This window comes from Bemisia tabaci, chromosome 4, assembly GCF_918797505.1.
Source record: "Bemisia tabaci chromosome 4, PGI_BMITA_v3".
Lineage (NCBI taxonomy): Eukaryota > Metazoa > Arthropoda > Insecta > Hemiptera > Aleyrodidae > Bemisia > Bemisia tabaci.
The window spans coordinates 12,657,272-12,669,537 of record NC_092796.1 but is presented as its reverse complement, the minus strand read 5'-3'; the positions used below and the strand labels follow the sequence as shown (position 1 = coordinate 12,669,537).

At 40.2% G+C, this 12,266-nt stretch overlaps 1 protein-coding gene across 1 annotated transcript; it reads right to left on the bottom strand.

Annotated features, from left to right (window-relative positions):
• Nucleotides 1–475: 475 nt before the first annotated feature.
• On the bottom strand, nucleotides 476–8,072 carry LOC140224361 (uncharacterized). The gene is made up of 2 exons (XM_072299032.1): nucleotides 7,551–8,072; nucleotides 476–2,354 (listed from the first exon to the last, which is right to left on the bottom strand). The coding sequence occupies exons 1-2, from the start codon at nucleotides 7,925–7,927 to the stop codon at nucleotides 1,718–1,720; spliced, it is 1,014 nt and encodes a 337-aa protein (XP_072155133.1). The 5' UTR covers nucleotides 7,928–8,072; the 3' UTR covers nucleotides 476–1,717.
• Nucleotides 8,073–12,266: the final 4,194 nt, after the last annotated feature.

Genomic DNA, 12,266 nt, shown 5'->3' with positions numbered 1-12,266 from the left:
ATGAGGCTTGCAATGCTGGTCATAGCATTTGCCGCGAATGAAATTCATTTACAGTCGACTTACTTCTACACGATAATGAAAGAATATTCAAGGCAGATTTGGGAGAAATTAATAGCAGAGTTTTTGGATAGGTTACTTATTGTAATTATAGAATTATATTGTACAACTCTAGCAACATTGGAAGCCTCCCAAATCCTTTTACATAAGAAGTCCTCAATTATTCGAGACTTCGATTCCCTAAAATTTCAAAATTAAGAGTTCACTGTTTCTATGCGTTTCATGCACACCCACTGAGTCCATCGCAGAAGCTTTAGACAATTCCATTTTTTTCATTTGCTGCTATTACTACTACTACTACTACTACTACTACTACTACTACTACTACTACTACTACTACTACTACTACTACTACTACTACTACTACTACTACTACTACTTCTACTACTACTACTACCACTACTACTACTACTATTACTACTACTACCACCACCACCTCGTTGAGACTATCACATTCAGAAAACTGGTGACGACTCTGAAAAGAATGAATTTGTTGAATTCTTGAAAAGATCATTACGTACCACCTACTGCACTCGTTGCCATGGAGCCTAGTCGCACGGGAGGTCAAGATTAAGAATATTTTTAGTGCTCAGCTTGGCGAGTGGTTTTAGTTCCGAAGAAAACATTATACTATTGTTTTGTTTTCACTCCGCCCCTGGAATATTCTAGAATAACATGTGCTGCAGTGTTTCAGTGGCCCAGGAACAGAATTAACAAAAACAATATTAGCACCAACTTCTGTTTCAGCTCTTTTTCATTCTTCAACTTCAGTAACAGCTGGCATTTGTTTTATGATGCGGATTTAGATTGAATCAAGATTAAAATATACAGAAATAAATAAATTTATTTTTACAGTTAGAATGATGACCCTATACTTAATAGCTAATATAAATCCAGAAAAAAAAATTATCTCTAATTTCTATACTTAGTATTTTATATGATTAAAATTATTTGCTGAAAGAAGTATTTCAGTTTTCTTATTATTACGAAATTATTTAATCCCTAATATTAATTTTTTTTTAAAATTAAAATCCCTTTAATTTTGTTTTCCTCTTTTTTTAATAGTAATTTTTCTGAGAGTCTCTCATGTGTTTCTTGTGATAATATTTTTACGGGTGTTCGCCGTTGCCCATCGTCAATGTGACAGAGGAATGTCTCATTTCGTCAGCGATTTTTAAATCGGATATTGTTCAATGCTTTTCATGACAAGCCATGAAGCGTATTTTCAAACGTAGGGATAAGGCTTTTTCGGCGCGCTTGGGGGCTCTGCGACGCCTACCCGCCACAGGAATCTGTCATGGTAAGAGATCCTCCGGAAGCTGGTATCTCTCCATCTCTTCACCAGTGGCGTGGCGTGAATAATCGATTATCGATATCTCGCCATTTGAAGCTATGGTAAAGAATCGATTACTAAGGTGTTCGCTGCAATAACCCTGATAATCGATCTTTTTTCATAGGTTTAAATGGCATAAAAATCGATATATCGCAATTCACGCCACGCCACTGCTCTTCACGGCAAACAAATACTCTTCCTAAAATTTATCTCGCTGAAGATTTGCGTTTGCGATTTTTTCTTCTCAATGCTTCTCACTGGTTTCCCCCTTTTTTTTTCTAACTTTTTAGCTTACAGATACCTTAGGAGCCGTTTCTCAAGCTCTACCTACTGTGCGTTGGAGGTGAATAATCTCCCTGGCCGCCGCGGCGGCGGGGGCGGCGGAGACGGCGGGGGCGGCGAATCCCTCCGACGATTTTGTTTCTCTTCCTCCTCCCGAAACAATCTCAAATAATGATTGACCCTCTCGCCTACTTCCATGTAATCCGCTGAGAGCGGGGTGCCCGGAGTGCCCGGTCTCGCAAGCACGGGTCCGGGAGCTGAGTACGAAAGAGGGGCCGCGGGGATCTCTTGGCGCGGGCCATCGCCCGGGTTGCCCGCATGGCTTGGGCACAGCCTTTCCATAAAAAAAGCCCTTGATTTGGCATGAGCCTCTGCATCTGTCTCCCCAGGAGTTTGTGCAAAGTGCTCCAAGGCCATCCTTTTCCACCTATTTGTTACCACGTTATTAGATACTGGTGATTCCGGTGTGACAGCATCGGGAGGCGGTCCGTGGTAATCCGTGGGTATCTGCGCCGCTGGTCCTCTCGGCGGTGAGGCAGGTTTCCAATTCCGAGGTGGTGACGATGATGCCCGCGGAGGTGATGCCCGCGGCCTCCTGGTGGGGGATCCGGACCTCGACCGCCTGGGTGATTTATTTGGCGATTGATTGCCACCATGGTGCTCCGAGTTGTATTGTTGTAACCTGGAGTGCAAAAACCAGAAATAAAATCCAAAAGGATAATGTTCAAATGAAACAAGCGGAAAGGTTCTAATACTGATGTCGTATTAGAAAAGCGCTCAGGTGTTAGTAAATGTATTTAATGAAGAAAGGACGTATAAACTCCGTCGACTTGGCTGGGAAATGGAAATAAAACATCAGCTGATAGCAAACAAAGGTTGCCAAGGAAACCGTAAACGCGTATTTTTGTTTCCCGAAAATGAGCTCACCGTTGAGCTCATCAGGCGCGTTTTTTTTAGGCTTCATTTGAGTTCAACGATCAATTTCGATAAGAATTACTCTACCGCTAAGAAATTTTCTTAGAGACAAACGATCGAAACTACCTGCGCATTACGTTAAAAGCATAAAATACAGTTTTCACAGCTTTATTTATTTTACAAATGGACCCCCCCCCCCCCCCAAAAAAAAAGCCTACACATCGATGAGCTGGTGCGCCATTTAAACGCATTAGCACTAGTATACTAGTACTTAGAGGTAAGTCGAAATCAAAAAGCGCTGCCTATCGCCTGAGCGCTTAAAAATAAAGGAAAGGATGACAAAGGATTTTGTAGGTTTTGTCGATGCGAAATGGAAATCAGGATCCTTAGTCTACGAAGGCAAAAATATCAAGCGGAGGGATTTTCATCGGTTTGCTTAAAAAACAGATTTTAAAAAGACATAAAACCTTCCCTGGAGTCTTTAAGAATGAGTTTTGAGGAGTCTAGTTTGTTCTTGCGCCAAAAGAGGGCGTTAAGTTTAGGATTAAGTTGGTGGTAAGGTAAAGTGATGAGCCCACACTATTTGTGGGGGAAACAAGACCAAAATTTCAATTACAGTCAGGAATTTTTGAGCTCTGATGAGTACCAGTACAAGATTGAGGGGAGGGGGGAGAGTGTTCAGCTCCGGCATCTTGTATTGGAATATCACGCCCTGGTAAAAATTGGCGATAGGAGCTGCGTTTCAAAATACCATAGGAGTTCTTATAGCCGACTGAAGAAGGCGATAGAAAATCATGTAGCTGGCTGTAGAAAGTGGAAAAAATTATACGGCCGGGCTACACGAAGCGATAAAAAATTATACAGCCGGGCTATAGTTCCTACCGCCGGGCTTTACACTTTATCGCCTGATGGCTGATGCTTTTTCGCCATCGGCTATAAAAGGCTATAGGAAATTGTGTAGAAATTCGTGTGTTCGTTGTAAATCCTTAAGATTATACGGAATCACCTTAATATTTACAAAACGCACATTATATTTTCCTTTACTACATATTTTTTTTCATAAATGACAATGAGAATAATCCATACAGAGTGTGCAAACATTTCAAAGTCATGAGTTGAAAAACGCTGACTCCACGAGATTAAATATTAGAGCCTAACACAAAGCGGAGCGGCGGCACCTTCAAACCTAACAGGGATACTTCACGCATTCGGCGATGCGTGAAGTATCCTCGTTAGGTTTGAAGGCGCCAATGCGCTGCCTTCTCGCCGCGCCGCACTATGGTCCGAATAGCCGGTTTAAGCGGCATTAAATCAGATACGTATGTTTAAACCTCGCAATATGAGTTTTCAGGGGTTTTTAGGGTCGCTGAGTGCAAAAATGCTAATATTCTTCAGCACGGAGAAAAAAAACTCGTGCGTGAGACCCGAAGTTTAGGTCATATGGATCTCTGAAGTTTTCAGATTGAGCATCTGAACACTTTAGGTCTAGCTGCCGAAGTTCGGATCATACATCTGAAACTTCAGTTCTTACATCTGAAGTACTTCAGATGTGAGAACCGAAGTACTTCGGATGTGAGAACCGAAGTACTTCAGATGTGAGAACCGAAGTACTTCAGATGTAAGAACTGAAGTTTCAGATGTATGATCCGAATTTCGGCAGCTAGACCTAAAGTGTTCAGATGCTCAATCTGAAAACTTCAGAGATCCATATGACCTAAACTTCAGGTCCCACGCACGAGTTTTTTTTCTCCGTGAGGAAAAATCAATTTTTAACATTTTTATACTTTATATAACTGTGGGAATAATTTGTTCACAAACCTTAAATTGAGGCTATAAAGCCCAGTTGAAGCGGTGGAGCAATTGGCATCGCGTCTCACTCATTTTCTTGGTGTCCCGGGTTCGATTCTCGGAAATTTTTTTTTTTTTTTTATAAGTTTAAAAATTAATTTTACATTGGATGGACTATAAGAAGCTAAAAGTAGAGCCTCGTCAAACACTACTATCAAGGGAACTTGAAAAAGACAGCTCAGGATAATACTTCTACGTTTCATGGCTCCAGAGGCCTACTTTCAAGTCCCACCGATCAGCCGTTTGAACTTGTTTTCGTCTGCCAAGCGAAACTTAAGCTTAAATATATCCATTTTGATAGATTATTTGTTTGAAACATGGGTAAACGTAAAAAAAAAAACGTTTACGGGACCTCAAAGTGGCTTCCTAAGACAATTTCATTGCTCGGGAGCCTTACTTTCAAGTCCCACCGATCAACCGTTTAGACTTGTTTTCGTCTGCCAAGCTAAACTTATGCTAACATATATCTACACTGATAGATTATATGTTTGAAACACATAAAACGTCAAAAAAAAAACTTTTACGGGGCCTCAAAGTAGCCTCTCTAGGCGATTCTTTGCTATTCTTGAGCACAAAGTTTCAATTGGTCCCGATCAACCCCATCAACTCGTATTATTCTGCCTGGGCAGATTTAGGCTCTAATGCATTCGATTTGCTAGAATATGACAATGGAACATGATAAAAGTCATCGTCAATGGCATATGATAGCTAATTGTAGTAAGTGATAAGAAACGCGAAAACGTCATTTTTCATGAGAAATAACTTGAGGCTATGGTGGACTATGGTTCTGCCACTAGACTAAAAGATAGTCTAGAGTCATGACAATAACTTCCGAGTAAAATTACGAGGTGCTCAGAGGTGCTAAGTATATTTTTTGGGTCCTACTTCTGCGATTTTATTGATAAAACTGACTATGTCTAAGGGTTAATCTAGAGCATTAGATATGATAAAAAAGAATAGTTTCAGCATAAAACATTTTAAACTTATCTTGTATTTTGTGAATCAAGTGCCCAAACACTTTCAGGTACGGTGAAACGACGAAAACAAGCCCTTAAACACAGCACTGCCGCTCGGTAACTGGAATCGCACTCATAAAGTGCTCCGCGCGCCGCACTTCCCAGGCTTGTCACATCTTTATTAGTGCTTTAATCGAAGTGAAATTTTACAGGAGTCTTCTCTACAGTATGTACTATCGATCTACCTCTTAAAATCTAACTTTTTCCAAACTTCACTTTTTCGATTTATTGCCGCTTAAACCGGCTATTCGCACCATAGTGCGCCGCGCCGCGCCGCGCCGCGCCGCGCCGCAGCGTACCACGGCGCTTGAAGCAACTATTTCACACCAGAAGTATTGCATAGTATCATACAAAATTGCAGGCGCTCCAACATGTTAGGAATGGCAGGCATCCTTCAAAAGTACGGAGCGTTCCTCGCAAAATAAATCAAGATACTACGGCCCAAAAAGAGAGCGGTAGTCTAAAAATTCACCAAGTTCTAGCATCCGTAATTAGTAACGCTTAGCTTACACTTTATCGCCAGGTTGTTGCTTAGTCGCCATCGGCTATAAAAGGCTATAAGAAATTGTGTTGCCGGCTACAGAAGCTATTGGAAATCTTACAGCCGGCTGTAGGTCTATGGTGTTTTGGAACACAGATTCTACTGCCAATTTTTACCAGTGCGTTGAGGTCACGCCGAGAGATCTAAAACGTTTTAGGTCCTTTTACACCTCATCAGTAGATCACACCCGTTAGAGAGCCCAGCTTAGCATCCCGCAAAATTCAAGACGGCATCGAAACGCCGGCGTCATATAAATATCGACTCTAGTTGAAATTTCTGACATTTTTGGCCTTGTTTCCCTGCTAAATAGCAAGGACCCAGCATTATTTTACCACTTTGTTACATACAGTTTCAAGCCACGTTTTGAGTGTATTTGCCGAAGGAAATACACTACTATGCTCTCCCGAACTCAAATCGGCTTAATGACGGCGGCTTTTCCCATTTAAACACATGAATTTCAGCAGATTAGATTATTTTGTCATATCTCCTCCAATAATTGGACGTTCCTCTGTTAAACGGAACTAAGCGCCAAATTGAGTTCCATTTGAGGATTTTAGAATCCCGGACAGCGCGTTCTGTCAGACGGAACTAAGCGCCATGGAAAAGCATTGCGAGTATAAGACGGAACGAGCATCGTTTCCCGCAACAGCCGCGAGTCCGTGCCCCCTCTCCGTTCCTCCCCCTAGGGCGCTTAGTTCCGTTTGATAGAAATACGTCCAATTGTTGAATTCATGAACCAAGGGTATCTTCGCGATCAGTTCACTCAGTAGTTTCCACTTAAACACGACATTCATCAAACAGACACATGCAAATTCTCTATTCTTTTAATCAGTCATGGTCATTCGATATCGATCCAACAATAGAGCCGCTGAGTGGTTGCCATAGAGTACATAGAGTCGTAATGTAAGTGGGAGAGCTGGCGCCACTTTTAAGCATTTTCCATGTCCCGAATTCCGAGACTCCTGTGTGACGCCGGGTCACTTTTTTGATACATAATCGATTGTTTGCGATACACGGGTACCCGGCCATCCGATGACAACAACAACAACAACAACAACAACAACAACAACAACAACAACAACAACAACAACAACAACAACAACAACAACAACAACAACAACAACAACAACAACAACAACAACAACAACAACAAACAACAACAACAACAACAACAACAACAACAACAACAACAACAACAACAACAACAACAACAACAACAACAACAACAACAACAACAAAGGAGATAGGAATTACCACGTATTCCACACCGCCATTTTGGATCGAAAATGTATCGAAAAAGCGACCCGCACTCGGCGCACACCGGGCTCGGAATTCGTCGAGCAGAACATGGCGCCAGCTCTCCCATTTACATTACGACTGTATGTACTCTGTGGTGGTTGCTCAGGTAGGCCAGGCTTGTGCCTCCTCCATCTTGGAGGCTATGTTTTGTTAGCGTGTTCTCTATTGTAAATGAGATCTTGCATTCGTAGGTATGTTTCGTAAATAAATAAATAAAAACTAGATAGATAAATGGATAAATAAATGAATAATTATTGACCTCATCTTAACAGAATTTGCTTCCTCGTAAGTCCATGACGGTGATTCCGGTGTCGGTGTCCCACGTGGAGGCGAAGGTGGGCGGTAAGGTGGAACTTGAGGCGGACGGGAAGGTGAAGGCGGAGGTTGAGCTTGTGAGGCCAAGAATTCTCTCGCGAAATCGCCCTCTCGCCTGGACCCCTCCGCTTGCGGACAGAATCTGAACTCCAGTTGGGCGAGTTTCAGAGCGATTGCATCTTTATCCACAGCGCTGAGCCCTGCTTCGGTGTCGAGCGAACAAAGTTTATCCCTCACCCCTTTCAACTCTGCTCTTAGTTCCCTTTGCTGTTCTTTGGGCAACCCGCCGGGGCCGTGTGGTAGAGTGCAAGAGTCCCTCATGAATCTGCTGATGTATGAATCTTGACTCACCAAGCTGCCGGCCTCGCTCCTGCTGTCGTCTCTGTCGGATCTGTTACTCCGCGATACACTTCTATCCTTGTCCCTGAAGAAAAGGGAGAGATCAATGGAGTGGATTTAACCGCGCACCCTCCGCGGCAATTTCCTGCGGGCTGATTATTGAAATTTATAGACACAGCGATAGACAAAAAGGACATAGGAAGTATGGAGCTAACCTATTGGTTAAAATGTGTGGTTCCTATAGACTAAGGAGAAAATGATGGACTAACTGTCGGGTCTCTAGTGGGTTTCCGTTAGTTAGTCTATCACCTACGTCCTTTGTCTATTGCAACCATTCGCTTCCATCAATAGGATCCCTCCATATCCCTTTTTTCTTCTTTGTCTGTAGCTTTGTCTATCAATTTCAATAATCGGCCCGCTGAGCAGACTGATTCAGTAGATGTGTCATTCTGTTTTTTTTTTGTCGGAGAGGATCTTCATGCGCACAGAATAATGCGCAATGTAAGCGGTACCTGAAGGGTTTTAAATGCTCTCCAATCTCCATTTTATGTTCGTATATTAATTAATTGCCAGCCGAAGTACTTGTCTAAAAGATGACGGAGGATTTATATGAACAATAATTCAAATTCTTCAACATTTTCGAGAAAATCTCCTCAATAGTCGTACTCCACACGTGGCAATTTTGGAGTTTTAGCAGACATGTGTTCCTATACGTGTACAAAGATATTCATTCAACCTTCATGAGCCTTGCACAAAAAGGGTAAAAAATGATCCATTTTTGGGACCTTGGAAATTGCGGTCTACGTGTTTTTTTTTTTTTTTTTTTTTTTTTGAATTTTTGTTTTTTTTGTTTCTTCTTCATCTTTAGGATGATACTTTACAAAGGCTAAAATATCAGATTTCCTACATAAACGGTCTTGAAAATATAATGGGGGGGGGGGGGAGTTATCGATTTTTACTAATTCAGCAAGTCCTTAAATGTCAAATTTCGGCTGTGACACGTTACCTGATTCAGCTACTTCAACAAGGTATGCGGTAATTTTATCAACATTTTCTGGTGCATTTTTAACATCATTTACAAACCCTCACCTACTCCCCCTGGATTGTCTTTTTCTGACTTTTAATTTATTCGTTCTCTTCTTTCCACGCGGCAGTTGATGATACGGTAATCCTATACTATTACTATTCTAAACCCCATCGGGGTTTTCCATTTTTTAAGATATACTTAACTCACTTTAATACCCCTTCCTTCTTTAACCCCTTTAATCCCCTTCCCACCAATCAAACCCTTCTTTTCTAGGGCGTTTTTCTGAACGGCAGATATGACGGTATTTTGTATTAGAGGTTATTTCTTTTTTGAAATTGATGTACTTTCATTCCGTTAGGATTAAGGTGATTTGATAGACGCTATATTTTGTGTCAGATTGACATGCGATATATCGCATCAATTAGTTCCAGTTTCTCAGCTACTTGTCATTTTTCTCGAATTTTGAGATCGCAATTCTGTTGTCAGGAGACTAAAGAATTCACTTACCAATTTTGATAAAAAAAAAAAAAGTTAACTTAATAAAGGCGCGGTTTATTCGTAGGAAAAATATAGCATTCGATACTGATATGGAAACTGCACTCAAATGCGATATTTTTTCTCTAAAAAAACCACGCCTAGATTACGTTGAATTTGTTTGTCATAATGGGTGAGTGAATTCTTTAGTTTCCCGAGAACAGAATTGCGATCTCAAAATTGGAGAAAAATGACGAGTAGCTGAAAAAATGGAACCAATCGATGCGATATATCGCATGTCGTTTTGACACAAAATATGGCGTCCATCGAATCACCTTAAAACCTCTATATGACACCGTCACAAGAAACGAAATGGACATATTTCTATCAAACAGAATTATGTGCAGGTGAGAAATTTGGGGTGTGCTCGTTGGCTCCCTGGCCGTAAGAGTAAATGAGAATAATAAAGCGCCAGTCACGTCGACGGAGATGGAGTCGCCCCCTAATAGCACGCCCAAAAACGAGTATGTTTTAAAAACATTTTGACTTTGTCTTAGGAAAGATATTTGTATAAAGACGAATAATAACTGTTTTATAGCTATCTTTTATAGATGAATGGATTTACACTTGTTTTGAAAAATGTTTAATAAATGTTGCAAAAACTTTTTTCTGAAATACGTTGGAGAATGAAGAGGGAAGATGCTTAAAACATGTTTTTAAAAACCAATTTTTTAAAAACAACTTACCTATACATAAATATATAAACTATCATATAAATATCTTTCATAAATAAACATACTTTTTAAACGAGTAAAAAATGTTTTTGATTTTTCTTTGACTCCGACGAAAGATTAAATGTTTTTTTAAATGTTTTTAAAATATTATTTTTTTAAAGCAACTGTAAGATATTTTTGTGTAACAATTAATAACTAGTTTATTGACCTCTAAAAAACAAGAAACATTTTATAAACGCGTAAATGTCCCCCTTACTTGTTTCCAAAAATATTTTAAAGATGCTTTTAAAATGTTTCAATTTTTTTTTGATTTTTGAAAAACATCTTCGGAATATCTTTTTTGTTTTTAAAGATACTTTAAAAACATTTTTTAAACATCAGTGTGCTATTAAGGGTCGTCCCGCCTCCGCTTCCGCCTTAACTCATGAGCCCTGTCCACAACGCTCTCGTGCCATGCCCGAGGCTCATGAATCCCGCATTCAGTTGGCACATAGTTCTCTTTGCTCAATTTAAAATCCCACTTTCCCATTTTTCCAAAAGGAACGACGCCCACTTTTGCATGGTTTCTTATGCAGCTTTCTAGGGCACACCCCATATTTCTGACCTGCACATGGTTATGTTTGATAGAAATACGTCCAAAACAAGTATCAGCCGAAATGCGAATTTTCGAACATGTGTGCCCTTTGAGTCAGAATGATTTCTTTAAAATGTAATACCTGCTGCCCATATGAGTAAATCCCTTCAAAGCGGTTACCGCGCCATTGATTTTTTTCTGAAACACACACACACTCAAATTAGTAAACGGCGATAAAGATGAAGCAATCAGTCCATATTATTTGGTTCTTTTTTCAGTTCTTGGCACTGAGATGACAGACTCTCCAAATAATACGAAAGGTCTTGTAATTAAAAACGTGTTGGCCGGTTTAAAACACTTTAAGTCTTATGGTCAAATGCTACCGGCAAGCTCCGATTTTCAAGCAGATCCAGGTCGGCCGAAGGGATACTCCGGCAAACTCCGATCTTTTATTTACTCCTGAAATGACTGGCTGCACTACGCAACTTTCCTTTGCCACTTACGTGGGTTTGCCTAACTGCTTTAAAAAAAAAAGGTCTACATTGTGCAACATGGGCGATGCACGGTCAAAAGAATGAGGGTGATTTCACGATAACAGGAATAGTTAAAATGTGAAATACCTGAGAAATAAAAGTGCACCAATTTTAACAGGATTTCATTACCTCATTCTAAAGGTATTAAACTTCCTTTTTCCAGCTTTGGCACGCTCTATTTTGATTCAGTGCAAAGTTAAAGTGATTGATAAACAAGCCATTGAATCAGGTATCAGCGCTTTCCGCGGGACTGCTGGAGGTCCACGCAAACATGGCGGCCCTGCCAAATTGTGTCGGTTACGTAACAGACACAGCGTAACCGACACTCAAAAATGTGAGATTAAAGATGATACAAAAGATGAAACTTGGCAATTCTTGAGTTATGAGGTGGAATTAATGCTGCCTTAAAAGTTTTCTAAACTTTGGAGACTTCGTTTTAGTTTAATACTATTAAATTGAGGTTTTTGCGTAGTGAGGAATTAGTGCTACACACGTAAAAATCACTGGTTTTCATAATAATTTAAGTTTTCATTGTAAAAAAAACTGACTTATCAGTCATGGTTTTGTCAAGAAGACTTCAGCGAACAATTTGATGGCAGTTTTGAAACTCCTGACTCCATCTGGCGAGATAAACACTGCACTTAATACAACTGCAAAAATTTGTTGCCAAATGTGGCGACACCTCTTTCTTATGACTTTTCTCGCTCAATAATAAACATTTCAGTTCAAACTGGCAATTTTCTTGAACACTAGAGTCTCTTTTCAGCAAATATTGCCAAAGAGTTCATGATCAGTACTGATATGTTACCGCAAATTGCTCTTTTGCTTCAAAATCGGGGTTGGCGACGCGTAACCGACCGGACATTTTCGGCCTTTAAAGTCTCATATTATTAAATATAATAATAATTCATCATATTTTTTAGCATGGATAGGTTCAGGGACATCATTCCTATTGATTAATTAATTTGGTTTTCAATCG